Source organism: Equus caballus, chromosome 8 (genome assembly GCF_041296265.1).
Source record: "Equus caballus isolate H_3958 breed thoroughbred chromosome 8, TB-T2T, whole genome shotgun sequence".
Classification (NCBI taxonomy): domain Eukaryota; kingdom Metazoa; phylum Chordata; class Mammalia; order Perissodactyla; family Equidae; genus Equus; species Equus caballus.
This window is the reverse complement of record NC_091691.1, coordinates 56,020,276-56,048,148: the sequence shown is the minus strand read 5'-3', so window position 1 is coordinate 56,048,148 and position 27,873 is coordinate 56,020,276. Positions and strand designations below refer to the sequence as shown.

At 35.1% G+C, this 27,873-nt stretch overlaps 1 protein-coding gene and 1 long non-coding RNA gene across 9 annotated transcripts in view; one reads left to right on the top strand and one right to left on the bottom strand.

Moving 5' to 3' along the window:
* SS18 (SS18 subunit of BAF chromatin remodeling complex) overlaps window positions 1-27,873 on the top strand; it is an 80,635-nt gene that overhangs the window by 27,604 nt on the left and 25,158 nt on the right. For 7 of the 8 annotated variants that reach the window (XM_023647593.2, XM_023647591.2, XM_070275594.1 and 4 more), the window contains exons 4-6: window positions 5,261-5,414; window positions 8,827-9,048; window positions 27,512-27,679. In XM_023647593.2, coding sequence (XP_023503361.1) covers window positions 5,261-5,414; window positions 8,827-9,048; window positions 27,512-27,679 — 544 coding nt within the window. The remainder of the gene's footprint in view (window positions 1-5,260; window positions 5,415-8,826; window positions 9,049-27,511; window positions 27,680-27,873) is intronic. The other variant, XM_023647594.2, reaches the window with a different exon arrangement.
* LOC106780927 (uncharacterized) overlaps window positions 6,290-27,873 on the bottom strand; it is a 69,638-nt gene continuing 48,054 nt past the window's right edge. The window contains exons 4-5 of the long non-coding RNA XR_001377346.3: window positions 7,864-7,925; window positions 6,290-6,553 (exon numbers count right to left, since the gene is read on the bottom strand). This is a non-coding gene — a long non-coding RNA (uncharacterized lncRNA). The remainder of the gene's footprint in view (window positions 6,554-7,863; window positions 7,926-27,873) is intronic.

The window sequence follows — 27,873 nt, the reverse complement described above, 5'->3', positions numbered from 1 at the left end:
TTCAGGGTGGGAGCAAAGGACATGGTGGTGGAAGTTGTCAAATTGTAGGTATATTTTGAAGGTAGAGCCTAAAAGATACACTGAAAATTGAATGTAGGGGGCAGAGTGTGAAAAAAAAAGAGAGATGCCAGGGATGACTCCATGGTTTTTGGCAGAGCAACTGAAAGTTAACGAATTGCCGTCAACTGAGCCTGTTGGGTAAAAGGTTTGGAGGGGGCAGGCAGAAATATCAGGGATTCAGTGTTGCAGATTTTAAGTTTTATGTCTGATAGACTTCCACATGGAGATATGAAGGTAGAATAGGCTATTTTGACAATGAGAAAACATGAAAGTCACCACAAAGATACTGGTCCCTAATTTAATTTTGAAATGCTGCTTATATTTCAAAATCATTTTTTCATTTAACAAATATTTATTAAGTACCTCTATTTGATATGAGATGATTGTATGCTGATACAGTGATAAGCTAATATAATCATGGACCCAGTCCTTACAGAACTTAACATATAGTGGGGGAGACAGACATTAATTAATGACACAAATATATTTTAAATCACAGCTATAGTAAATGCTATGAAGGAAGGGCTTCAAGGACTGTGCTAGCAGATGGGGGGCCTGATTATTCTGGTGGTCAGGGAATGCTTTGTTGAGGAAGTGGCATTTGAAGTATAATTCACATACAATAAAATATATTCATTTTGATTGTATAGATGGATGAATTTTGACAAATCTGTGTAATCACCACTAGAAACATGATACAGAACAATGCTAACATACCAGAGAAGTTTTCTGATGACCCTTTTCTGCCCTTTTTTTTGAGGAAGATTAGCCCTGAGCTAACTGCTACCAAGCCTCTTCTTTTTGCTGAGGAAGACTGGCCCTGAGCTAACATCCATGCCCATCCTCCTCTACTTTATGTGTGGCCTACCACCGCATGGCGTGCCAAGTGGTGCCATGTCCGCACCCAGATCTGAACCAGTGAACCCTGGGCCACCGAAGCAGAACGTGTGCACTTAACCACTGTGCCACTGGGCCAGCCCTTTTCTGCCCATTTTTAAATTGAGTTGTCTTTTTTAATTGATTTGTTGGAATTCTTTATATATTCTAGATGTAAATTTTTTTATTGACCTATATATGATTGATACATATTCCTGTAGAACTGATCTTTTTACCGTAATAAAGTATCCCTCTAGTATCTCTAGTAGTACTTCTTGATTTAAGTCAACTGTCTGACATAAATATAGTGACATTACCGTACTTTTGATTAGTGTCTATGTAGTCTATCTTTTTCACCTCTCTGTGTCCTTATATTTAAATTGGACCTCTTGTAAACAATATAGTTGGATGTGTTTTAAATCAATGTAATAACACATGTTATTTAATTGGAATGGTGGGTCCATGTACATTTAATGTAGCACGTGGTGTGGTAGGATTTGAGTCTGTCAACCTGATATTTGTTTTCTATTTGTCCGTTTCTTGCCAATTAAGCATTATCTTTTCCTCTCTACTAGTTTTTTAGCTATACATTCTCTATATGGGGTGTGTATGCATTTTTAAGTATTTGCCTGAGAGCTTACAGTGCACATGATTGGGTTATTAGAGTCTAGTTGAAATTTGCACTTTTAACACCTGCTAAAAAATGCAAGAACCTTAATAACAATTTAACTTCATTTATCCTACTTCCTTTTGTGTTAGTCTTGTCATGTATTTTATACTTCTACATATGTTTAAATCATACAAGTCATTGTTACTGTGATTTTAAATGTTGCTATAAACTTAAATTTATCTACATATTTACCATTCCATTCCTCTGTTAATTCCCCCAGTTCTCTCCTTCCATCTGGGGTCATTTTCTTTTAGCTTAATGATTTCCTTTACTTGTACGAAGTTCTGTCAGCTGTTGTTCATCTCAAACTATTTTTATTTCATATTCATGTTTGAGGAATATTTTCTCTTAGTGTAGAATTCTAGGTTGGTTGGCTTATTTTCTTATTTTGTCTTAGCACTTTAAAGATGTCATTTGTGTTTTATCTCCATTGTTTCCGATGAAAAATTGTTATTAGTCTTGTTGCTGTTCCCCTGAAGGCAATGTGTCTTATTTTCCCCGACTACTTTTAAGATTTTCTCTTTGACTTTGGTTTTTAGGACTTGGTCTCTGATGTGGTTTTCTTCACATCCTGCTGAGGTTCATAAAGCTTTATACATTTGCTAGAGACTCATGTCTTTTGTTAGCTTTGGAAAACTCTTGACCACTATTCTTCAAATATTGCTTGTGTTTTATTTTCTTTTCTCTGCTTTTGTAACTCCACTTAGATGTGTCTTAGACCTTTTCTACCAGGCTGTACATGTCTACACTTTTTTTTTTTCTCTCCTTTATATTTCTTGGTATGTTGTATTTTCTATACATTTCTTCCAGTTCACCAGTCCTCTGTTTTGCTGTTTCTAAAGTATTGTGTTCTTAATTTCAGTGATTGTATTTTCTGGTTCTGGAATTTCCATTTGACACTTTTTTAAGAATTCTGGACTTAGCTAAAATTCTCCATCTGTCCTGTTTTTTTTTTCCTTGAATATATCAAACAGTTTTTTTAAAAAGCTTTCAGATAACTCCAAAATATGAATGACTTATGTGTCTTTTTCTGTTTTCTGTTATTTCTCTTGGTTGTCCATCTGTTCTTTTTTTTTTAATTGAGATAAAATTTACATAACATAAAACTCACTATTTTAACCTTTTAAAAGTGTACAATTTAGTGGTCTTTAGTATATTCACAGTGCTGGTCAACCATCACCACTATCTAGTTCCAGAACATTTCCATCATCCTAAAAAGAAACCTCATACCTGTTGACAGTCAGTCTGAATTCCCCAGTCTGTCCATCCCCTAGCAATGAGTAATCTACTTTCTTTCTCTCTGGATTTACCTATTCTGGACATTTCATGTAAATAGAATCATACAATGTGTGGCTGTTTGAGTCTGACTTCTTTCACTTAGTGTAGTGTTTTCAAGGTTCATCCATGTTGTAGTATATATCAATACTTCATTCCTTTGTGAGTGCTGGCCATTTATTCTTGTTTTTTAGACTGCCTTGTAAGTTTTAATTGAATGCTAGACATTATTATGGATGAACAAGTGTAGAGGCTCTACTTGGTGTTATTTTCCTCCAAAGGTAGTTAAGTTTTCCTTTGGTAGGTGAAGGACTAGGACATCACCTTGAGCCTATTGAGGGTTGATTACAAGACTTGTTAGGGCTGATTTATTTCACTTTTGAGCTTAGCTTAAAGAGAAGCTTCTCTGAAGTCTCAGCAGAGAGCCTTGAGTTGTTTATGAAGGCTCCTCTAAATTAATGGGGCCTGCACTCCAATCTTTGTGTTCCTGGTACTGGGCAGAATCTGGAATCTCTGCTCAGCTCTTTAGCCTCCTAACTGCTGCTTTCTTGAATTTTCCCCTTCTTTTTGGTTCTTCCTCTCTGGGACTTTGTTTTTTAGTTTCCAGCTCTCTAGTAGCCAGCTATCTTCTCAGTTCAGTAGGACTGCTGTTTTTTCCTTGGGCTTTACTTCTCTGTTACACAGCAATGTTAAGGAAAAAGCTAAGGTAATTGTGGAGCTGATCTTCTTTGCTTCCCTTCTTTCAAGAGGGGTAGCCCCTCCTGTTTCTCTCTGTGTATGGTGCTCTTTAGTGCCTCCAGTTTTTTACGTTTGTCTAGATTTGATAACTGTCATTAGCAGGAGGGTTAGTTTGATCACAAGCTACTCTGTTATGATGGGAATCACAAATAATGCTGTTTTATTAATTGAATCACAAGAAAAAGAAAAACTAATACCTGTTGAGAGTGAGAATGTGAATTTTCAACGGAAAATTTAGACAAGAATATAGGAAGAAGAATTTTTATTTTCAAACAGGAGAGGATCACGGTCAACCATATTTGAAAGATGATAAAGAATATAGTAAGATATGTGATACTGAGGTGATGTTTGGTAATTTTTTTGAAAACTGAACAAGGTCATTAGATGTTTAAAGAATACAAATTTGGTAAAGAATTTAAGATGAGAACTGAAGATAAATATTTAATAAAGAGCAATTATTGTGTGGATTTAGTAGTGAAGAAATTAATATTCTGAATTTTAAATAGGTGCTATTAGAATAGCACTTGGTTATTTCTGTAAATGTTAGTGATTATCAGATGATTGGAGATTTGAGTGTTTTCGTATGATGGCTTAAGAATGTGTAAATCTGTTAAGTGTGCCAGAGAGGATTGTGTTCACAAAATCTGGAGTGGTACAAACGCACAACTAACTGGCCATCTAAAAATGTAGGAGGAAGAGAATGACTGATAGGAATGGACATTTTGTTTAGAACATAGAGAAGCAGAGAAAGAAGGCAGAAGTAGATTGGTAAAGAATATTACTTCCTTATCTTCCTGTGGGCTTAAAAATGGTGGTTTGGAAAGAAACTAGCCATTTGCTTTCTCTACTAAGATATCCCCAAGAACTGAGCCAGGTATTGCAGACCACCTTGTATCTGTGTTTTTTCTTTTGCCCTTGTGTGAACTGTCAAGGTTAGTCAGTGATTTTCTTCACACTTTCATTAGGAAATTTGCCAAAGGCATCCTTTTGAGGCAGCTGTCTCTGTACCCTTGGAGGCCATCAGTAATGTTTCCGATCTATAGGAGTAGTCGGCACAAAAATGGGCTGAACTGAGTCTTTCGTGGTTTAAAACATTCCCCCGCCAAAACCACTTTTTTTTTCACCCTCAGACGGTATAAAATATATCACATTTTGGGGTTTCTGGTCCTTTTATAGTTTTTTGTTACTGTACCTTTTCAGATAAAATCAATCATTAATAATAAATATATCCAAATATATTAATAATGAAAGGAGACTTACTTTTTTAAACAAAATTTAAATGACAACAGACATATTAGAAATCCTTATATATAAGTAAATGAGAATTCTTTTTGTATAGAATGTTGAAATTTTTACCATCACTACTGAGATTTTTATAAAGTAAAATATACTTTAATTGTGGTGGTCTTTTGGTCTAGGGTGGTCAGATGATATGTTCGTCCTAACGATCTTGTGTAGTTTTGTGGGCATTTTAAATATGATGTTAATAAGTCCATGATTAAAATGCATTAGAATAAATTGAAATGCATTTGTGGTTTTCTTCCTATTCAATTTAATAATATAAGCAACTGTTATACCATATGCATCTTTAATATATTAGTCTAACTGTTTCTCTTGTTTTACTAAACTGTCTTCTTTCAGCCACCCACACAGAATATGCCTATGGGTCCTGGAGGGATGAATCAGAGCGGCCCTCCCCCACCTCCACGCTCTCACAACATGGCTTCAGATGGAATGGTAGGTGGGGGTCCTCCTGCACCACACATGCAGAACCAGATGAACGGCCAGATGCCTGGTAAGTTTTTCTCCTCTAAGACATTAACACCAGAGTTGCTTAGCAACTGAAACGACATGGGGGCTCAAGGGATACTAGATTGTTGATGACAAAACTGCTTTGAATGCCCCCGAGTACAAGCTCTCTTAGAGTTTGTTAGCTACAGAGCTACGTGACCTGTATTCAGTGTTTATCAGGCTGCCCTTGGGCTTTGATGTAGCTGACACACAGCATTCCTCTGATGAACAGAACTGGCTAAATTTAGTCTGTCTGAAACTATGCAATACAGCTGGCTTTAGAAGCTTTTTGGAAAAAAAGGCATTGCACCATGGCTTACAAATTAAAATCTGTTTACAAAAAGGTTTTATAACATTTCTCTGAGTTCTGTGTTTACTTAAAAATTTATTGAGCTCAGAAAGAGTATTTCTGGAAAAAACACATAGGGAAAAGAAACAACAATCTCTAAAGTGCTAATGTATTTAGTGTTTCCTCATGGATACTATTGAAACTGAGTATAGATTTTTATGAGTACATGTGTTTATAGCATAATATAAATATGGAAATTGATATTAAAGCAAAACTAAAAGCTGAAAAATAATGTCGGCTTTCTTATATAATGAGCCATTCCCTTTGCTAATTATCTATTTTAAGTTTAGAGCCACTTAGATAGAATATCTTTCAGGCCGCTGGATTCTTATTTAGTTATTTGCTGGTTTGAATTTTTAACCTGAGAAGTATCTTTAAACTATTTTGCTTTGGTAGAAAGAGCCACAACCCATACCCATAATTTTTGGAGTGTTTTCTACATTTAATTTGAGAATATTTTTACTTTCTAAAGACAAAGGTTATTTTCATTAACAGAAAAAAAGTATTATAATAAGTAACAATAAGGAAAATAAAATAACAGAGCAGTTTATTTTGAAAATTAGTAATTAACATCCTTCGGATAGTGTCATCTTAGCTGATTGTGTTTGTTGGTTGCATTGGTGTCCAGAGATGATGTGTGTAGAAAATGAAGTAAAAGAGAGCTCAGATCAAAAGAGGCCAGGTAGCCTGGTTTATGGAAGATTGATGTGTGGTTGATCATGTAGAAGGGCAATAGTGCTTCGGTGGCTGTCTCCTGTTTTCTGCTCAGGCTTTCCACATTGATGGCCCATACCCTGGATGGAGGTAGGAATAAAGACATAAATACTTGTCAGGTTGTACTCAGGAGGTAGCTTCTTGCTGAATCCACATTTAGTTCATCAGGACTCTTTGTTTTTACAACTGGAACAGTAGTACTAATGCAGGTTAGCAAGTTAGGAGTTTTCTGACTTCGTATAGTGGTACTTTTAATTAGAATTTTGACTTAACTTCTCCATATAACATTCAAGCCCAAGGCCAAAGAGGTTGAAGGGTAATATAATTATTGTTAACATGACATTTTGGTTTTTGTGTAAGGCCATCTGGAGTAGATGATATATTCTTTATAAGCCAGAGATTTTCAACACTTATAACCTAGGTTGTCCAGAACACTGTGGAGCTTCCAAAACTAATTATAGAGAGTTACAGTTAGGTGTAGGAGAAATTTGAAGACCAGTAACGTATATATATATTTTTTTATTTCAGAAGTTCCTTATAGCGTTTAGCCAACCTTTTTTATGCATACAAATTTGTATCTAGGCTTTTAATTTCCTATTTTAGTTTTGTTTTTAATATTTTATTTTATAATCTAACTTGCAGAACCACTTCTCAGTCTCAGGTTCCTTTTTTTTTTTTTTTAAAGATTTTATTTTTTCCTTTTTCTCCCCAAAGCCCCCCGGTACATAGTTGTGTATTCTTCGTTGTGGGTTCTTCTAGTTGTGGCATGTGGGACGCTGCCTCAGCGTGGTTTGATGAGCAGTGCCATGTCCGCGCCCAGGATTTGAACCAACGAAACACTGGGCCGCCTGCAGCGGAGTGCGTGAACTTAACCACTCGGCCACGGGGCCAGCCCCTCAGGTTCCTTTTTAAAAAGATTTGACTGATTTAAAACGAAACTGGATAATACATGCCTAAGGTACCAAAATCAAAAGATACCAGAAGGTATACCTCCCCTAGCTCTTCAGACACTGTTCCAGAGAGTCATTCATGTCTAGTTATCCCCCAAGAGAGATTCTCTGTATATAAAACATATGCATATATACATTCTTTTTTCTTTCTTCTTCCTTTTTTAAAAACAGTTCCCTTATGATAGAAATATAGATTGTTTCTAGTCTTTTGGTATAAAAATTATGCTGCTGTGAATATGCCTGTAAAATATAAATAAATAAATACACACACACAATTTTGCATCCATACACACATGCACACAAAAATTTGTATATTTATAAGATAATTTCCTAGAAATGCAGTTGCTGGATTAAAGGTATCTGCATTTTAAAATAAGATAATTATTGCCTAATTACTCTCCATAAAAATAGTAATTATTTATCTGTTTATACTCACTCACCAATGTATGAAGGTACTCTTTCTTCATAATAGACTTAGATTAAAACTTCTGATTTTGCAAATCTGAAAGATTAAAAATGGGTCTCATGAGTTTAATTTGCCTTTTTATCATGTGAGACGAGCAATCTGCTCATGTTTATGACCCCCTTTGTAGTTTTTGTGTAAAGTGGTCATTTGTGTTCTTTGCCCTTTCTTTTACTGCTGGTGGTCATTTACTTACTTTATTTAAGTAAATTAGTTCAGTCTGTGATATATATTGTAGATAATTTTTTCCCAGTTTATCTTTTTATTATTTAATTTCATTTTGTTGTTTTCTTTTTTGATCAAATTTTCTTCAAATTTTTTATTTTTATGTAGTCTAGTTTATCAATCTTTTATGGCTCTGGGTTTTCTGGCATACTTTAGAAGGCCCTCTCATTCCATGATTTTTAGTTTTGATGGAAGGAATGAGATAGGGATCCAACTTGTTTTTTTTCCAGATGGCTACTCAGTTGTCAAAATACCATTTATTGAATTTTCTTTTGCCCACTAATACTTAATATCACCACTATTATTATTTACTAAATTATGCATTTGGGTCTGTTTTTAGACTCTGCTCTGGGTCCATTGATCTGTTAATCGATTCATTTATGTGTTAGAACTACACACTTTTAATTACTCCAGCTTTATATATTTTACTGTTTTATAAAACTAGTCCTTCCTCATTATTCTTCCTTTTTGGAATGTTCATAGCTTTTCAAAAAGCATCAGTTCCTTAATCCATAAGGTGAGAATAATACCATCCAACTCAGTATTTGCTAGCATTTATGTAAAGCATTTACTTTGTTTGCTATTGACTAAATACTTGTTCTTGTTTGGTGGTATTATTATGGTAATGCAAAAAAATAAAAAGCTTTTCAAGGTACTTTTGTATAGACCATCTCTTTAACTTCCATATTTTGGTTCTGGTCACTTTTCTTCAAAGGGCCTAACCATATGCCTATGCAGGGACCTGGACCCAATCAACTCAATATAACAAACAGTTCCATGAACATGCCTTCAAGCAGCCATGGATCCATGGGAGGTTACAACCATTCCGTGCCATCATCACAGAGCATGCCAGTACAGAATCAGATGACGATGAGTCAAGGGCAGCCAATGGGAAACTACGGCCCCAGACCAAATATGAATATGCAGCCAAACCAAGGTAAATAAGCTTTGTGGTGTTCTCGACTAGAAGGCTACAGTAGCCTTTGAAAATGAGACAGTTTTATCACGTTATTAACTGATTCACAAAATAGAAATTTGAAATAGCAATATATCCATAAAAGAAGGAACATTGAGGTTGAAACCAGCTTAAAGAATTTTTTTGCATTTAGAAATTAAATTGCTTAATTTAGCTTTTTAAGCTGATTTATTTTTATGTCTTTTGCAGTTTATTTGAGATTCTGTACTTTTAGATTTTTTTAAAGCTACTCAATGAATAAGAAAAACATTTGGTTTAGAACAAGAAAACTGAGAAAATAGAGTTTTACCTTTGTAAGTACAGCCCCTTCAAAAACATCTACTCGCTGATTCATTTTACTTATGTAAGGACATATTAATTAATAAATTTCCCTTAATTTACGTGGATATTTTGTGATGCTGTGTTTCAACGTTAAAAGGTAATTTTAACGTGGTTTGCTATTAGAATGTTCAGTGGAGATGCTGCTGTATTCTTGTGTTCTTAGAGTGGTGTGAGGTCTATTAAAGTTTATTACCAGTCTCAGAGAATAAAATTGTTATCATGGTTCTCTTTAAGTATTCTTGTGAATAATAACTAAAAACCGGTAAGTGGTGCTCTGTTCTGCTAATTGCCTGTTAAAACATTTGGCATATTGCCAGCCTAAAGCTATTTCAGTTACTAAATGTGAGGTTAAGTGTATAAGATAGAATTAAATGTATTTGCAATAAAATTTTCTAGATTTTGCTTATGAAAAACAAAGCACTAAAGCGCAGCCAGATAAGGGAAGTTAATGTTAATCTTTTGGTAATTACTTATGATGAAATAATATATTCTAATTTTTAAATATTAATACAGATATTTTATATAATTTTGATGAGATTCACTGAAAACAAAGGAAGATAATAGAATAAATTGTGAATGAATGTAGCTTACAAAACTGGTGCTTGCTCCATTTTTTCACCCCAGAGTTTAAGTTTAGTGCCCATGAGTATTTCTTTTTTTTAAATTAGGTCAATCAAAGGTTCAAAACAACAGCAAGATCCAGTCAGTGCTAGATCAGAAGGGAGTTCAGATATTTCTCCATACAATTTGGTTACCAGAAGAGAGCAAGGAAATTGATAATGATCCTGACAGCAAATACAGTAGTGATGGCACACTTCTTAGAAACTATAGTTAAGAAAAGGTAGGGTGTGCACAAAAATGGATGTTGCTGCAGGATGGTTTGATATGACATCATAAGATTTGAAGAAGAAAAAAATCACGCAGCAATGTGCATGTAGAAAAATAGTTACTGTTTTTGGAGAAAGGAGTTGTTTGTAGGAATTTTTTGTTCTAAACTTGGGGACCAACTATTCTTTAAAAAAATTTTTAATACATATTTTCTATTAATGTATAGTTTTTCCTTTTACTATAGTAGTTATATTACTTTTTGCTTTGTTCTCATAATTTATGAATTTCTTAACAGAAAGTAGACTATGCAGAAAATGACTTTGTAGGTTATTTCTTTAAATTTCAAATTTTAAAGAAATAAAAGTTACTTTTCTAAAGAGAGAATAGGATGGAAATCAGTGAGGAAATTTTCAGTGTTTTAAAAATATCTTCAGGACAAATAAAAAACTTTTCAGTCAGGTTTTGATATTTCAAAATCAAAGACCATCAAAGAAAATTACGATTACCAAAAAAAGTGAGAAAGTTATGTGAGGATCTGGCAGTATCCACATTCTTAATCATATGAATTTCTTCAAGACTTTATTCTTTTTCTTTTTCTCCCCAAAGCCCTCTGGTACATAGTTGTGTATTTTTAGTTGTGGGTCCTTCTAGTTGTGGCATGTGGGATGCCACCTCCTCATGGCCTGATGAGCAGTGCCACATCCGTGCCCAGGATTTGAACTGACAAAACCCTTGGCTGCCGAAGCGGAGCTCACTAACTTAACCACTTGGCCACAAGGCCAGCCCCCCGAATTTCTTATAAAAACATTTTAATTATAAAGTACTTGGTAGAAAAAATTTGTTTTATATGATAAAAGTTTTATTTGAGGTTTTAATAGTCATTTCATTATAAATCATTTTCTTAGATAGTTTTGCAACAATAAGCTAACTTATTTTACATTAAAATCTTTCTGTTTTGATAAATAGGTGGAAGGAATTAGAGGAGATAGCATTTTAAATAGTCCTTTTTTTTTTTTCTTTCCTGAGGAAGATTAGCCCTGAGCTAACTACTGCCAATCCTCCTCTTTTTTTGCTGAGGAAGACCAGCCCTGAGCTAACATCCATGGCCATCTTCCTCTGCTTTATATGTGGAACGCCTACCACAGCATGGCTTTTGCCAAGCGGTACCATGTCCGCACCCGGGATCCGAACCGGCAATCCCTGGGCTGCTGAGAAGCAGAACGTGCGAACTTAACCGCTGCGCCACTGGGCTGGCCCCTAAATAGTCCTTCTTAAAGAAAAGCTTGGAAAATACTAAAAGTCTATAAAAGCAAACATAGTTGACTTTTAAAAATTTAGGTTTATTGACATATCATTAGCTATTCTTTGGGTTAAAATCAAAATATTGAAATTTTTTGGCTATTCCCATATTTCTACATACGTATCTCTGTATCAAGAGATACTCAAAAAAATATTAAAGCTACTTTCATTTTTTAGTAATGAGGTTTATTAGTTAAGGAAAAGAAATATTTATGGGATTTCTTAGATTAAACCCAGGTAGGTGACCAAAAAAAGGGAAAAAGACATCCAGAGAATTTTGTTTTAAAAAGGAACAATTAAATGGCAATTATTTAATTATATTATTAGTAATTATTAATTATTTAAGTGACATATATGGGAACTTTGATTATGCAGTAGTTTTTATTTATTCATTTTTATTTTTTATTCTTTACATTGGCACCTGAGCTAACAGCTGTTTCCAGTCTTCCTTTTTTCCCCCTCTTCTTCTTCCCCCAAAGCCCCCCAGTACTTAATTGTATATTCTAGTTGTAGGTCCTTCTAGTTCTGCTGTGTGGGATGCCACCTCAGATGGCTTGATGAGCAGTGCCATGTCTGCGCCCAGGATCTGAACCGGCAAAACCCTGGGCTGCCGAAGCGGAGTGAGGGAACTTAACCACTTGGCCACGGGGCCAGCCCTGCAGTAGTACTTTTTAAACAAGGCATTTAAAGTCAAAGTCTACATACATTTATTCTGGTAGATTTGAAGTAGTTTTATTTTTTACCTCTGTCCCTTCCCTTTCTTTCTCTCTCAACTTTGAAATTGGAATTCAGGGGAAGAAAAGTGACTTGTCTGAAAATTTTTTCATTGTAATTTAGGGGTCTGATTGAAATTAATCCAAAGGACGGCTGTCTTATACATTTATAGTGTGTCATTTTGATTGTTTAAAAAGGAGAAATATTCTGCTAATTTATACTGTTAGCTCCAATATAGTAAGGCACATTGTGTACTAGTACTAAAGTAAAAATATTATTCAAAGGAGTGAAATTGTAGAACTTCTTTGGATTTTGTTGATTCTTTAAAAACTGTTTTAGGGGCCGGCCCGCGGCCCAGTGGTTAAGTTTGCGCACTCCACTTCGGTGGCCCAGGGTTTCACTGGTTCGGATCCTGGGCATGGACATGGCAATGCTCATTAGGCCATGCTGAGGTGGCATCCCACATGCCACAACCAGGACCCGCAACTAAAATGTGCAACTATGTACTGGGGGCTTTGGGGAGAAGGAAAAAAAAGAAAAGATTAGCAACAGTTATTAGCTCAGGTGTCAATCTTAAAAAAAAAACAAAACTGTTTTTAGCTTTTAAGTTTTTGCTGAAAAAATTTTAAAAAAACAAATTAATGCAAAGGCTAATATAACAAAAACTTGTAGACCTACCACACAAAACTTGTCATTTCAAAAAGCTGCACAAAAAGTTGGCCATTAAATTTGCCATTTATGTAGTATACTATGTTCATGGTTATTTAAAAAAATTTCAGCAGTTACTATTCTTTTGAACTTAAAAAAAATCAGCTTATATGACAATGGCATTGTAATTGGTGCCTACTTTTAGTTGATTTCTAGTGTTTTATATGTATCTGTGAACTGAGAAGACTGAAATATTTTTTTATTCGCAACTAGTTTTATTACTAGAGCAGAATATTTTTCTCTGTGTTTTCTTAAAGGGTCTACTGCTTCTTGATGAAAGATTTAGCAAGTTTTTAATGTTAACTTGTTTCTTAAACTGCTGCCAAAATGTTGCATAACAGTCAATCCAACATAAACTTTCCCCTGTTATTTTCACTATTATCCAGATAAAGTTCAGTGATTTTCATTTTGAACTTTAAGAGTAAGACCTGTGTTCAAAGTGGACCCCCATCTTCTTACATAATTGGATCTAGCTACTCATATGTGGAGCATAAACACCAGTGGAATTCAGAAAGCTCCTAAAGGGGAAGAAGTTTGTCTCTTGTTCACAGTTTTGTTACAGTGCCTAGAACAATGCCTGAGGGTAGGCATACAAATTTATTTCTTCAGTGAATAGAGATTGAAACCAAATGTCATATGATAACCTGGAAAGCCAGAGTTAGTCCCTTAAAGTTATTTCTTTAATAAAGCAGCAAGTATATTCGTTAGAGTATTAAAAGTCAAATTAGAATAACAAGCCTTTCTGAAGATGGCCAACATTTGATAGAATCAGCCGGTTTTTTTCATTCCCAGTCATTAGTGATTATAGCTTTCCACATTTAACATGATTTTAGTAAGTACATATTCAAATATAAGGAGTTTCACAAAGTTATATTTTTGTTAAAGCATGTATTCCACAAGTTCCATGTATGTAATTCTTCATACCTGGATTCAAGTCTTGACCCTGTTGCTTAGTGTATCTGGGAGCTTTGACTGAATTACTTAATTTCTTTAAATAAGATTAAGTGAGATGATGCATGTAAAAATCCGAATTCGATAATTTTTTGCATAATTTATGTAAAATTAGTCAGAATAAACATCTTTTTTTTAATAACTCTTGAGATTGGTTTATCAACTGTTGTCTTATTTCAGGCACAGCATCTAATTTATTGCTGGTTTTAGTTTTGTTTGAGTAGTATGAAGAATGTCTTGATTCATTTAGCTAATAAATTGCAAATGATAATGGTTTGGCATTAGAGTAGTGGGAAATTTTTCTTTCAGCACCTTTATTATGTAAATATGAAGGGCAAAGAGTATGTATTATCATAGCCGAGAGTGTTATATTTACCCTTGTTATTATATAGTGGATTATTATCTGATAAAAGCTATACCAAGCAGATGTGCTTGAGATAAGCCTAGCATTTAATTGTGCATATATTTTGTAGTACTGTATTTCCTTGTGCCTTTTTGTTATCAGTATTTATAGATTTATCTCATTCTTTATAATGCTTATATAGATCTACCTCATCTTTTAAATGATAGCATTCATTATATGGATATAGCATAATTTATTTAACAAAAGTATATCCCCTTCTGATAGATGTTTCTAGTGTTCTACTATTACAGATACTTCTGGAACAAACATCTTTGTACATACATCTTTGAGTACTTGTGCGAGAATTTTGTAGAATTCTAGAAATAGAATTGCTAGGTAAAATATATGAATACTTAAAATATTTGAGAGACATTATTGCTAAGTTGTTTTCCACGAAGGTTGCATAACATCACATCCCTAACAGAATATGAGAGTGCTCATTTGACTACGTACCCAGTGGCTCTCATTCTTCTTAGTCTTTGGTAAAGGTAAGATTTAAGAAGGAAGGATTTTAAAGAAAAGATAGGAAAAATGTAATCTTGTCTAAATTTATATTTCTTCACTTGTGAGCTTCTGTATCCTTCTCTGTTTTTTTGCTGTCTTATCCCTTTGGGCTGCTGTAACATAATACCACAGACTGTCTTGTAAACAACAGAAATATATTTCTCACAGTTTTGGAGGCTCGACGTATGAGATCAGGGTGCCTGCATGGTTGGGTGAGAACCCTCTTCCCTGTCTCTGACGTCTTGTTTCCTCACTGGTAGAAGGGGCTAGGGAGCTCGACAGGGCTGCTCTTTTATAAGGACTCAAATACCATTCATGAGGGCTCTGCCTAGTTACCTCCCAAAGACCTCACCTCCTAATACCATCCCATTGGACTTGAGGATTTCGACTTAGGAATTTTGGGGAGACGCAAACATTCAGATGATGGAATTTGCCATTTGTGTTTTTTCTGTGAATTGCCTGTTTGTGTGTCCCATTATCTTTGGTTTGTTTATTATTAATTTGAAGGAGTTCCTTACAGATTAAAACTATTCACCCTTTATTTAGCATATGTGAAAACATTTTGTAAGTTTTAGGAGATAGGAAAAAAATGTTTTGTTCTAGTAGTAGGATTCTGAAGTGGTAATGTTACTTTTATGAAAAAGTGTAGTTATTTCTTAGTTATGTCAGGCCTTTTTTCCAACATTTGTTAAATTATGGTCCAGATACACTTAGATAATGATTGGTAAAATACTTTGGAACTCCGCATGCTTACTAATTCTGAGAAGTCCTACAGTAAGGAACCCGATGTGATCTTGGTTAAGACAAGTATATTACATAGAGCTCTTTCCCTTCCCTTCCCTTCCCTTTTTTTTTGAGAGGAGGGGTGTATTATTCATCAAAATATTCAGTGAGTGCCCTTTAGGGCCTGGTACTGTGATGAAGTACTTTACGTGTCTTCTTTAATTTAATCCTCACATTATCTTTAGGTAGTAGGTACTGTTGTTATCCTCATTCCGTGCATAAGGAAACACATCCTATGGAAATACAAGCAGGCCTCACTTTGCACAGTTCTGATACGCGTGAATTTCAGTTATCACAATTTAGTAAAATAACAAGTGTTCCCCAAAAACGTGGTTCAACTTTCAATTACCATGGTATATTAACTGTATGCAGTTGCATCAAATACAAAGTTAGCTGCTCTCTCTTCGGTACTCAGATCGATGCATAAATAACAGATGCCTGTCATGATCAGTTACCATTTATGTCACTTTCAGATTCTGTCAGTGATTGGTCACTGTGCACGTAGAACAAAGCATGTAGTTGTGTTGCTTCCTTGGCTCCCAGCGATAAAACTACGTGATATTTTACAAAAATGGTTAATTCAAAGAGGGACTTGGCCAAAATAGATAAAAGTACAGCAAAGAAATGAAAAGTAAGACTGCTGGAAATGGAATCCAAATCCATTGTAAGCAGAGTTATAGAAGAAATTGCTGACTGTGGGAATGTTGACACTACTGCCATTTGAGAGACTTCAGATACGCACTGCAGATACTTAGAGAAGGTGAGCTTAGTGACATAAATGAGAAAACTGGTTGTGATGAAAAGAATGAAGATTTCCTAGAGAAAGTGAGACCAGCAAAATACTTCATGTTAAATGAATTTCACAACATTGAAGGTACAAGGGATAAAATATTGGAAGCTGATCCATACTTAGAAAGCAATATGACAGTTTGCCAAGCTGTAGAAAAGATCCTACCTCCGAGTTGTCAGTTACACCATGAGGAGAAGGGAAGCACACTGTTCAAACCACTCTTGATAAGATTTTCTTTTTTTTTTTTTTTTTTTTTTAAAGATTTTATTTTTTCCTTTTTCTCCCCAAAGCCCCCCGGTACATAGTTGTGTATTCTTCGTTGTGGGTCCTTCTAGTTGTGGCATGTGGGACGCCGCCTCAGCGTGGTTTGATGAGCAGTGCCATGTCCGCGCCCAGGATTCGAACCAACGAAACACTGGGCCGCCTGCAGCGGAGCGCGCGAACTTAACCACTCGGCCACGGGGCCAGCCCCAAGATTTTCTTTTTTTTAAAGATTTTATTTTTTTCCTTTTTCTCCTCAAAGCCCCCCGGTACATAGTTGTATATTCTTTGTTGTGGGTCCTCTAGTTGTGGCATGTGGGACGCCCTTTCAGAGTGGTTTGACGAGCAGTGCCATGTCCGCGCCCAGGATTCAAACTAACGAAACACTGGGCCGCCTGCAGCGGAGTGCGCGAACTTAACCACTCGGCCACGGGGCCAGCCCCTCTTGATAAGATTTTTACAAAGAAGTAGAACTTATACAATTCTCAGTATTTCTAACTTTTTAAATTACAATGTAAATGTTAGTTTTTCTCATGTCCCTATGTATTTGTAACTGACATTAATAGAGTATTTAATGTTTTGACAGAAAATTTTAAAGACCGTGGAACAATCGTACTTTTCTCCATTGATTGTTAAGATCATTTTGCATGATGTCCACTTGCATGGCCGTTTATATAGCCCAGACTACCATGCAAAGTGAAGGCTATAAAGTTTTATAGAATTCCCTTTGGGAAAGGCTAAGTTTGTAACTATATATATATGTTGTCAGGTGAAGAACTTCCTATTTGTTTTAAAGACTCAAATAAGATACAACTATGTCTGATAATGATAAGTTCTATGAAGAAAAGTAACGTAAAGGGAAAGAGAAAGATGAGGATGTGTGTGCTGTTTTAGGATGGTGAGCAGAGACCTGGAAAAAGAGCATTGCACAAGCAGAAGCAACAGCAAGCAAGAGCCCTGAGGCTGGAGCATACTTGGTATGTTTGAAGTATAGCAAGGAGACCAGTCTAGCTGGAGTTGACTGAGTAAAAGTGGAGAGTCATAAGAGTTAAGATCCAAGATATAGTTGAAAACCAAGCTATGAAAGACCTTGTATTGTAGTCCATAAGGATTTTAGATTTTATTCTGAGTGGGGATACTGCTGAAAAGTTTTGAGCAAAGGAATAATATGATCTGAATATATGTTTTAAAAAGATACCTTTGGCTTCTGTATGGAAAATAGACTGTACTAGGGTAAGTGTGGAAGCAAGGAGACTTATTAAAGGGCTCTTGCTGTAGTATTTAGATAAGAGATGGTGGTAGCTTTGAATAGAGTGATACTATGGAAGTAATGAGTAGTAGCCAGTTTTGGGATATTTACCGTATATTTTGAAGGAAGAGTTGCCATAATTTGCTAAGATTAGTTAGTGGATTGGATTTGGAGTACAGGAGGACAGAGTTAATCATGACTTCACTGTTGAAGTAATTGAATCATGTTGCCATGTACTAAGATTAAGAGACTGGGAGAATAGCAGATTTAGGAGAATGAGTTTAATTTGGCACAAGTTACCTTTGAGTGACCTTCTACTTTTTACAAAGAAGTAGAACTTATACAATTCTCAGTATTTCTAACTTTTTAAATTACAATGTAAATGTTAGTTTTTCTCATGTCCCTATGTATTTGTAACTGACATTAATAGAGTATTTAATGTTTTGACAGAAAATTTTAAAGACCGTGGAACAATCTAATATGCAAGTGGATATATCAGTGGCAGTTGGTTATGTTAGTCTGGAGTTGAGGGGAGAGGTCAGGGTATTAAAAGCCATGGGATTGGAAGGGATCATTTGAGGAGTGAATAAAGGTAGAGAAGAGATCTGAAGGTTCAGTACCTGAGCACTCCAGCATTTTGACCTTGGGAAGATGATAGGTTTCTTTCAGGAGAACTCAGAAATTGAACAGGAGTAGCCAGTGAGTTGGGAGAGAAGCCAAGAGAGTGTAGTATCTTAGAAGCTAAGTGAAGAAAGTGTTTAAAAATGAGGGAATTATTAAACATGTCAAACTCTGCTGATCAGTCAAGTAAGATGAGAATTGAAAACTAACCACTGGATTTTCTGACTGTGGTGGACAGTTTTGGTGGAGGAATGGGGGCAAAATCCTGACTGCAGTATATTCAAGAAAAAATGACAAGAGAAAAAGTGGTAACAGTGAGTAAAGACAATTCTTTTCAGTTATTTTTTGATATAGGAAAACAAAATAGGGTTGGGAAGGTAGTAAATCATGTTTGTATACTGATAAGAATGATCCTTTAGGGAGGGGGCAATTGATGATGCAAGAGAGAGAGGAAAGGGACAGTTGTAGAAGCAGTGTCTTTGAGTTGTTGTGATGAGTTTACGGGCACAGAGCCCTCACCTCTGATAACAATTGTGAGAATTTAGGCAACTGCAAAGTTACCAGGAGTGGTCCCCAAGACTCACCTCATTTCTGACACCAATTGTGAGTTCTGGGGTTCTCAACCACCCTAAGGTTCAGTCATTTCCTTGAAAGACTCACAGACACTGAAAGCTGTTATACTCACAGTTGTGATTTATTGTAGTGAAGAGATACAGATTAACATCAGCTAAGGGGAAAAGTGCATGGAGAAAAGCCCAGAAGAAGTTCGAAACGTGGAGTTTCTCTTCCCGTGGAGTCAGGATGCTTTATTCTCCTGGTCCCAACATATGACAGTATATACAGAATATTGCCAACTGAGAGAGTTCTCCTGAGTCTCAGTGGGCAGAGTTGGGGCTCCATTATGTAGATTTGATTGATTGCCCGTATTATTAATCTCAGTCTCCAGTCTCTAGTCCCTCTGGGTATGATCAAAAGCCCCACCCAGGTTCAAGAGCTATAGGACTCCCCAATTTAGTAAATTTAGTAAATCTTCAATATAAAAAAACATTGTGAGAGTATACTGACTTTTTCTCCTTTCAAATATAATTGTAATTACAAATGAAGAAATTATTTCAAATTTTTTATTCCATAGAAATATCATGTTTGACCTCTGTAGTGGATTTGAATGAATGAAAATTTGTGTGTACAGTCATTTTTCTTCTCTGTTAAAATTAGTGCATTTATGCAGTATTTCTAATATTGCAGGTTTCAGTTTGCTATAGTTTTGGGTTTATACAGCCATTACATTGTAATTTAGACTAGATGTTTTGTTTATACATTTGATCAATATTGCTATATTGAATGAGTTTTCCAGGTTGTAATTTTTTTCCCCAGTGATGACATTTTTCTGGTTATAAAAATAACTAATATTTAATATGAAAAATCTGGAAGATACAGAAAAGCATAGAGCATAAAACAAAAATCACCTATAAATTTATTCTATATGTTCTAAATTACTCCATAGACAAGGTACCGTCCACTTATCTATAGTAAGTAGCCTGTACTTAGGCTCTTTGTAGCAGCAGTTTGAGTGCTTGTAATTACATAATTATTTGTAAATATCTGTTTAATTATTTTTCCCTAGACCCTAGGCTCTGTGAAGTCAGGAACTGTCTTGTTTTGTTCACTACTTCATCCTATTTGTTGACTGTTAGATTAGCTAGATTTCCTCCTGCCATAACAAAGTGAAAACCAGCATCCTTCTCTGCAGTGTTGTTACCCATCGCCTGTCATTCCAGGAGTGAAGCAAAGAAGGAATTGTCTGTTACTGTCAGATAAAACAGATGATTGTCAGTTATACCAAAACCTTTTGGGTTTGGGAGGCAAACTCTATTCTATGCGACATATTTTAAACTCAATTTCATTACAGTTCATTTTTAAAAACTTTTTATTTTGAAATCATAACAGGTTTACAGGGAGTTGCAGAGGTTATATGGAGAGATCCTATGTGTCCTCCCTCCAGCCATCTCGAATCCCTGGCAACACTGTTACTCTTTTCTCCGTTTCTGTAGTTTGGCCATTTTCAGCATGTTATATAAATGGAATCATACAGTAGGTGATCTTTTGACACTGGCTTTTTTTACTCAGCATAATTGTCTATCCAAGTTGTTGTATGTATCAGTGGTTCATTCTTTTTTATTGGTAAGTAGCATTTCATGGTAGGGCTGTAGCACAGTTTGTTTTAACTATGCACCTGTGGAGGTACATTTTGATTGTTTCCGGTTTTTGGATTTTACAAATAAAAGTTCTGTGAACATTTGTATACATGTTCATGGTTTTATTTGGACATAAGTTTTCATTTCTCTGAGATAAATACCCAAGAGTGCAATTGCTTGGTCATATGATAAGTGTATGTTTGGTTTTTTTAGAAACTGCCAAACTGACCACCATAGTGGCTGTACCATTTTAGAGTGCCACCAGCGGTGTATGAGAGATCTGCCTTTTCAAAATCCTTGCCAGCATTTGGTATTGTCAATATTTTTTTTTATCTTAGCTATTCTAAAAATGTGTAGTACTATTTCATTGTGGTCTTAATTTGCATTTCCTAATGCCTCCTGATAGTGAACATCTTTCCATGTGTTTATTTGCCATCTGTAAATCCTCTTCATTGAAATGTCTCTGCATGTCTTTTGCCTATTTTCTAGTTGGATTATTTGTTTTTTTACTGTTGAGTTTTGAGAAGTCTTTATATATTTTTCTAAGATTAATTTTTAAATTTCCTCCCAATATTTTATTATGTAAGATTTGAAACATACAGAAAAGTTGAAGGAATGATACCTGTATAGTTCCCATCTGTATTCTGCAGTTAACATTTTACTAAATTGGTTTATCATCCATCTGTTCATCCATCTACTCTTCCATCAATGCATCTTATTTTTCAAAATACATTTCACAGTAATTTGTGGATATCAGTATACTTTACCCATAAACACTTTAGTTTGCATGTCATTAGAGCTCAGCATTTTTTAATGTTAAATTTTTTTTTAGGTAACATTTACATCCAGTGAAATGCACAAATCTTAAGTGTATCATTCAATGAGTTTTAACATATTTGTAACACAAACCCGTTAGGATTCGTTTCATAGCTAATATCCTAGCTGTCTTTGTGGGACGCAGTCCTACTCCAGTTTCAACATTTTATATGAACTGTATCTTCTTTTATGGTAAAAGATGATGGTTGGTTATTCTTTCCCTTAGAACCCTATCTAAATGTGTGGTCCTAGGACTACCTGGATCATTGTCACCTGGGGGTGCTTGTTAAAGTAAGATTTGTCTGCCTCACCCTGTATCTGCTAAACCAGAATCTCTAGGGGTAAATTTTAGAAATTACATTTTAACAAATATTCTAAGTCATGCTTATTTACAGTCTGTTCCCTCAGAATTTTTCTGGGCAGTATAATCTCTTCTGTGCCAGATGGTTCATAACTTTTCAGCTTTCACGCTGTATGACACAAAGCTATATGTTCTAATATAGCCCATCTCCATGGCTTTCTACTTGAGCAAGGTAGGGTCTTTACTTTCACATCAGATTGTCACTTGTGCCACATAAATCTGGGGCTTTTGTAGTTCTTTTCAGTCTGCAATAGATGTTTAGCAGTGACTTTTTTTTGAATTAATATTATATTAGTATAGTTGAAACTATTTAAGAGGGGTTGTCTAACTAAGAATTTGCTTACCCTTTTATTTTGCTGGATTTATTAAGCCACAACATCTCCCTTTGCTAATTTTCAGTCACCAGAAAGCTGAGTACATAATCTAATTCTCAGACTAGTTTGTGGAAATGCCTATGATTTAAAATTATACCCTTGAGAATTCAGGATTTCTTAACTCAGCATTATTGATATTTTGAGCTGCGTAATTCTTTGTTGTGGGGGCCTGTCCTGTGCGTTGAGATATTTAGGAGTATTTTTGCCCTGTACCCACTAGGTGGCAGTAGCACCCCCCTTACCAACTGTGACAACCAAAAATGTGTCCAGACTTTGCTAAATGTCCCATGGGGGCGCAAAATAGCCTAGGATTTAGATTCACAGCTTTAAGAAATGGTTAATGTAAGGAACTACATTTAGGAAGGTCTGTATTACTAAATAAACGACAATAGGAAAAGTTGTTGATACTTTTAAATACTGAAGACTTTAATGAGAATTTCTCTAAAAGTTTCATGTTATGAAGAAGTTTGTATCTGTTAATGAACTGTTCTTTTTACTAGCTAAAATCTATTATGGTTTTATTTTTTCATTGTTTGCTAGGAGGCTCAGCTAAGCTTGTGCTGGTTGCAGTGACTTTTCTAAGCCTCTGGGGTTTTCTTAGTTACTTGGCTCTTGTTCTTTTATCCTTGGTATTGTGTCTAAACGTCTTGAAAGTCTTGATGAGGACAGGTGTACGTTTTAGGTAAGTAAAGAATTCTGTTCATTTTATTTTATTTATTTTTCTTAAAAGATTTTATTTTTCCTTTTTCTCCCCAAAGCCCCCCCAGTACATAGTTGTATATTTTTTTAGTTGTGGGTCCTTCTAGTTGTGGCATGTGGGACACTGCCTCAGCATGGCCTGACGAGCATTGCCATGTCTGCGCCCAGGATCCAAACTGGCACAACCCTGGGCCGCTGAAGCAGAGTGGGCGAACTCAACCACGGGGCTGGCCCCAATCCTGTTCATTTTAAATGGCTATTTAACAGATACTAAGTTAGCTAGTTGAGTTTGCTGGAATACAGGGATTTTTTTTCCAGATATTTTATTGAGGTCATAATGGTTTATAACATTGTATAATTTCAGGTGTATGTTATTGTTTATCCTTTTCTGTATAGACTGCATGGTGCTCACCACCAATAGTCTAGTTAACTGTCACCATATATATATATGCCCCTTTACTCCTTTGGCACAAACCCCAACCCTATTCCCCTCTGGTAACCATTAATTTGTTCTCTTTATCTATGAGTTTGTTTATCTTCCACATATGAGTGAACACATTCGGCGTTTGTCTTTCTCTGTCTGGCTTATTTCGCTTAACATAATACCCTCAAGGTCCATCCATGTTGTTGTAAATGGGATGATTTTGTCTTTTTTTTTTTATGGCTGAGTAATATGGAATACAGGGATTTGTTTCTTGTAAAGAAACTATTAGGGGCTGGCCCAGTGGCGCAGTGGTTAAGTTCGTACCTTCCGCTTTGGTGGCCTGGGGTTTGCCAGTTCGGATCCTGGGTGCAGACATGGCACCGCTTGTCAAGCCATGCTGTGGTAGGCATCCCACATATAAAGTAGAGGAGGATGGGCATGGATGCTAGCTCAGGGCTAGTCTTCCTGAGCAAAAAGAGGAGGATTGGTGGCAGATGTTAGCTCAGGGCTGATCTTCCTCAAAAAAAAAAAAAAAAAAACCGAAAAGAAGCTATTAGTAATACCTTCAAGTGGGAGCTATAAATGATTTAGTTTGAGATTGAATAGTTAAGGAATAAGTAGTAAAATGTGAGCAGTAGATGATGAAATATGAACGAGAAAATAGACTTGGGGAGGGTTTTATCTATGTAGTTTCATGGTCTAATTCTTATACAGATATAGGTAGGGTGAAGAAATTTATTTAGGATTTTTATATTATAGTGGTATGTTATATAGAACTGTTTTCCTGGGAGGTATTACATAGGAGAGGATGATTTCACTCTGGAGAGGAAGTACACGTAGTGTGGTTAAGAGCATGGCTTAGAGTTCTCACCATTTACTTGCTATGCAACTTTAGATAAGATTCTTAATGCTTGTAAGCCTTAAATTTTCTTACCTGTAAAAGGAAGTTGATGATAATACCGCCTGTTTCATAGGGTTTGGGAAGCATAAAGACATAAAGCTCTTAGTTTAGTGCCTGGCCCATAATAAGTGTTAATTAATTGTTAGCTGTCATTTTTAACCTTTATTTAAAATAATTCGTACATTAATGATAAAATTTATAGAGTTTTAATGTATTAGTTTGCATTTGAAGATGTGAATATATCTGTATATGTATCTATGTGTATATAGAATTTTTAAAAATTATGTTCTAAATTCTTCAGAGATGAATTAAAACTTAATGTTATCTTTATAGTTGAGTCTTAAAAAATTCTTTTTGACTAATGTCTTAAGGTACAACTAAGTGTTAACCATCTTATTGGAGCAAAGAATTCCAATAATATAAAAATATGGTGATTTGGGAACATTTTACATGTGTTTAAGATACAAGACATTGTTTCCATAGAATATCTATTAAGGTATAAAACTCAAAATGGAAAGAAATAATGTGGTGCTGAACATTTCTTATGTGTGCTTTCAGAACATTTTTATAAAAACATTGTAGATAATTAAGACATTAATGTGGTCTTTGCATATGTAATATCACACTTTGTAGTGCATCCTAGCATTAAAATGATTTATGTAAAAGATGAAGAATAATCTTTAAGCATATAGTAATGTATGATGCCGTTGTTGGTAGAAAATGGTTATAGTAGACTTATTTTGTAATCTTCACTCTATAGTACAAATTTTTAGAACTTAATTTTGGGATAACCTTTTGAGATTTAGCTCTCTTATTTCTGATAATATCTCAAGGGATAATACATGTTTACCAGTGTAGCATATTTCATTATCATAAGAAAAATAATATGCTTCCTAAACAATCAGAATTGAAGTCATAGTTTTTTTTTTAATGGATAAAGCTTCAAGGAAAAAGATGAAAAGCACCATGTTTTAGCAATGCTATCCCCCTCCATTCTCTGTGGTTTTAGGCTTGATCTTGAATGATGTCGAGGATCCTCAGAGGGAGGGAGGTGACGGAGAATAAAAGAAGGGTGGTAATTGAGCTCTTTGGGATTGGAACTGCTGACAGTCCCAAAAGATAAAGCACAAGTGGCATGGTCTTGTCTATCTAGGGCTTAAGCTAGAATTACTTTTCTCCTTTAGAGCAAAGCTTAGAATTCTGTTGTTATTGTATCCTTTTGGATTTTCCTTAGGCTATTATGTTTTTGCTTTCTTCCTCCTTTATTTTTAATTTTGGTTCCAATACATATTATATGCTTTGGTTTCATAGTTAGCTTCTGTTAAGAAAAGAGGTCTGTAATCAGTATTGGAGAAGGAAAACAAGGCAAAACCTTCATTTACTGAAAATGAATTATATAAATGCCCAATCATGCTGCCTATTAAATTATGAATGCTAGCATTAATACTTTATTATATGCAAAATATATTTTAAAAATTGTAACAAATAAACTAGGTAGTGTTTGGAACTTTTTTATTGCACAGTTTGCTTCTGAACTGCTCAATTTGCTATAGCTTGAGGAGGGGCAGTCAAGAATAGTGGATAAATGTGCTTTGAAATCAAACTTGAGTTTTGTCCAATTCCCAGTTGATATCTATTAGCTATATAATCTTGATCTTTGGATTCCTTGGCTAAAACTCTAAAAATTAGGATCCTTACCCCTGGTAGTTGTTAGTGGCTTACATGAAATAAATGTAAAAGCGTATCTGGTAGTATTAAGTACACTCAGTGTTAAGGTCTCTTCCCTTCCACTCTCTACCTAGGCACCATATCTCTGCTATTAAGAGTTTATTTTCTTGTTGAAGGAAAAATCCCAGAGTAACCTTTGAAAGGCTTATATTTATGATAATAAGATTAGAGGGAAAAAGGAATTTGAAAAGGAGTAGAAAAACAGAAGGCGGCAAATAGGAAAAAAAAGTTAGCTCTGATAAAGTACTTCAGATAATACAGTTGTTCAAGTTGGGAAAGAATTGAATTCTTTCTGCGTACATTGCTGCTGCTGTTGTAGGTCAGTAATATGTTTAAAAAGGTAAACTTGTTTTGTTTTGAATTTTTATTTAATCACACAATGAACTTTTGGCTCATCTGGGCAGTTTTGCCTGTAAAACTTTTCCAGGCTGTCTAGTCCTTTGAATTTCGTACTTTCTTCTTAAATAGTCCCCAAGTCAGTAAAGGGGGCATATGTAGTTATTTAAGCAGTAGTACACTGGGGGATGACTCCTGTATACTTTTGAGACACTAATGGTTGTAATAGTAGAATGATGAGCTCTGCGTACCATGACTTGGCCCAGTGAACCTCTGAGGAGCTGCTTACATTGTTAGATGGCAACATGGAACTTTATGGCCATTGTTGATTATTTCATGTGATACGTTTTTACTGTGGCCGTTGTGATACTACAGCAGTGGTAATTTGACTACCTCAGTATTGCTCACTTTGGTAACTGCATAATTCCTCTGATTTCCCTATGACTTATTGCAGTTCTCTGTCTAGGTGTGTTTGATTGTGTGTGTGTGAGAACTTATTAAGAAACACTACAGCCCTTTGATTTCAGGACCTCTTTAGATTCTAAATATTATAGTTGGAAAAAGGAAGGAAGACCCTTTAAAATTTTGTGTAAAATTAAAGTTTATGAAATTCCACTGGTGTAAGTACACTTATAAGTGTTTGTGTACTTTCCCTGTCTACCAGTATATAATGAGTGTGCATTGAAAAAGGGGAAAAAATGGATATCCAGAAATTAGACTTCTTTCCCTGAGTGTGACTATTGATTTGCTGTGTGATTTTGTCAAGTTTACTTTGTTTTGGTGTATTTTCTTGTGTAGCGTGAGAATTCTGTCTTCTCTAGAAAGATTGTGTAGATAAATGTAGATATTATATAGTATGTAATGAAAGATATATGCAAGATGTTCATATATTGTATCCATTTTGTTTTTAAAAAAATAATTAGGTCCATACGGCGGATTTCAAATCAACTACCACAGAATGGTTCTTTTCCTTTGTTTGAAGATTATTTTAGGCATGTGAACTTTAATTAAAAGATTTGTTTTTATTACTGGAAGTCAATTTTCATTACAATAAATTATATATTTTGAGGATTATATGATAAAAGACTTTTGTATTTCTTTTAGGATGTTAAAATTATATACAAATGTATTATGTGCGTATGTTTTCTCTGTTTTCAGGTCCAATGATGCATCAGCAGCCTCCTTCTCAACAATACAATATGCCACAGGGAGGTGGGCAGCATTACCAAGGCCAACAGCCACCTATGGGAATGATGGGTCAAGTTAACCAAGGCAATCATATGATGGGGCAGAGACAGATTCCTCCCTATAGACCACCTCAACAGGGTAAGATTCCACTTGGAAATTTTTTAGCTTAATATAAATAACAGTAGTTGAAAGTCTTTAAATTTTAATGAACTTTTCATCTAGACAAAGTCAGGGCTTTTTGTTTCTTGATTTTTAAATTACATTTTATCTTTTTCCCTAAAAGGTAGTGGCTATAGTAGGTACAAAGGGTCACAAAGTAGATAGGAACTTCC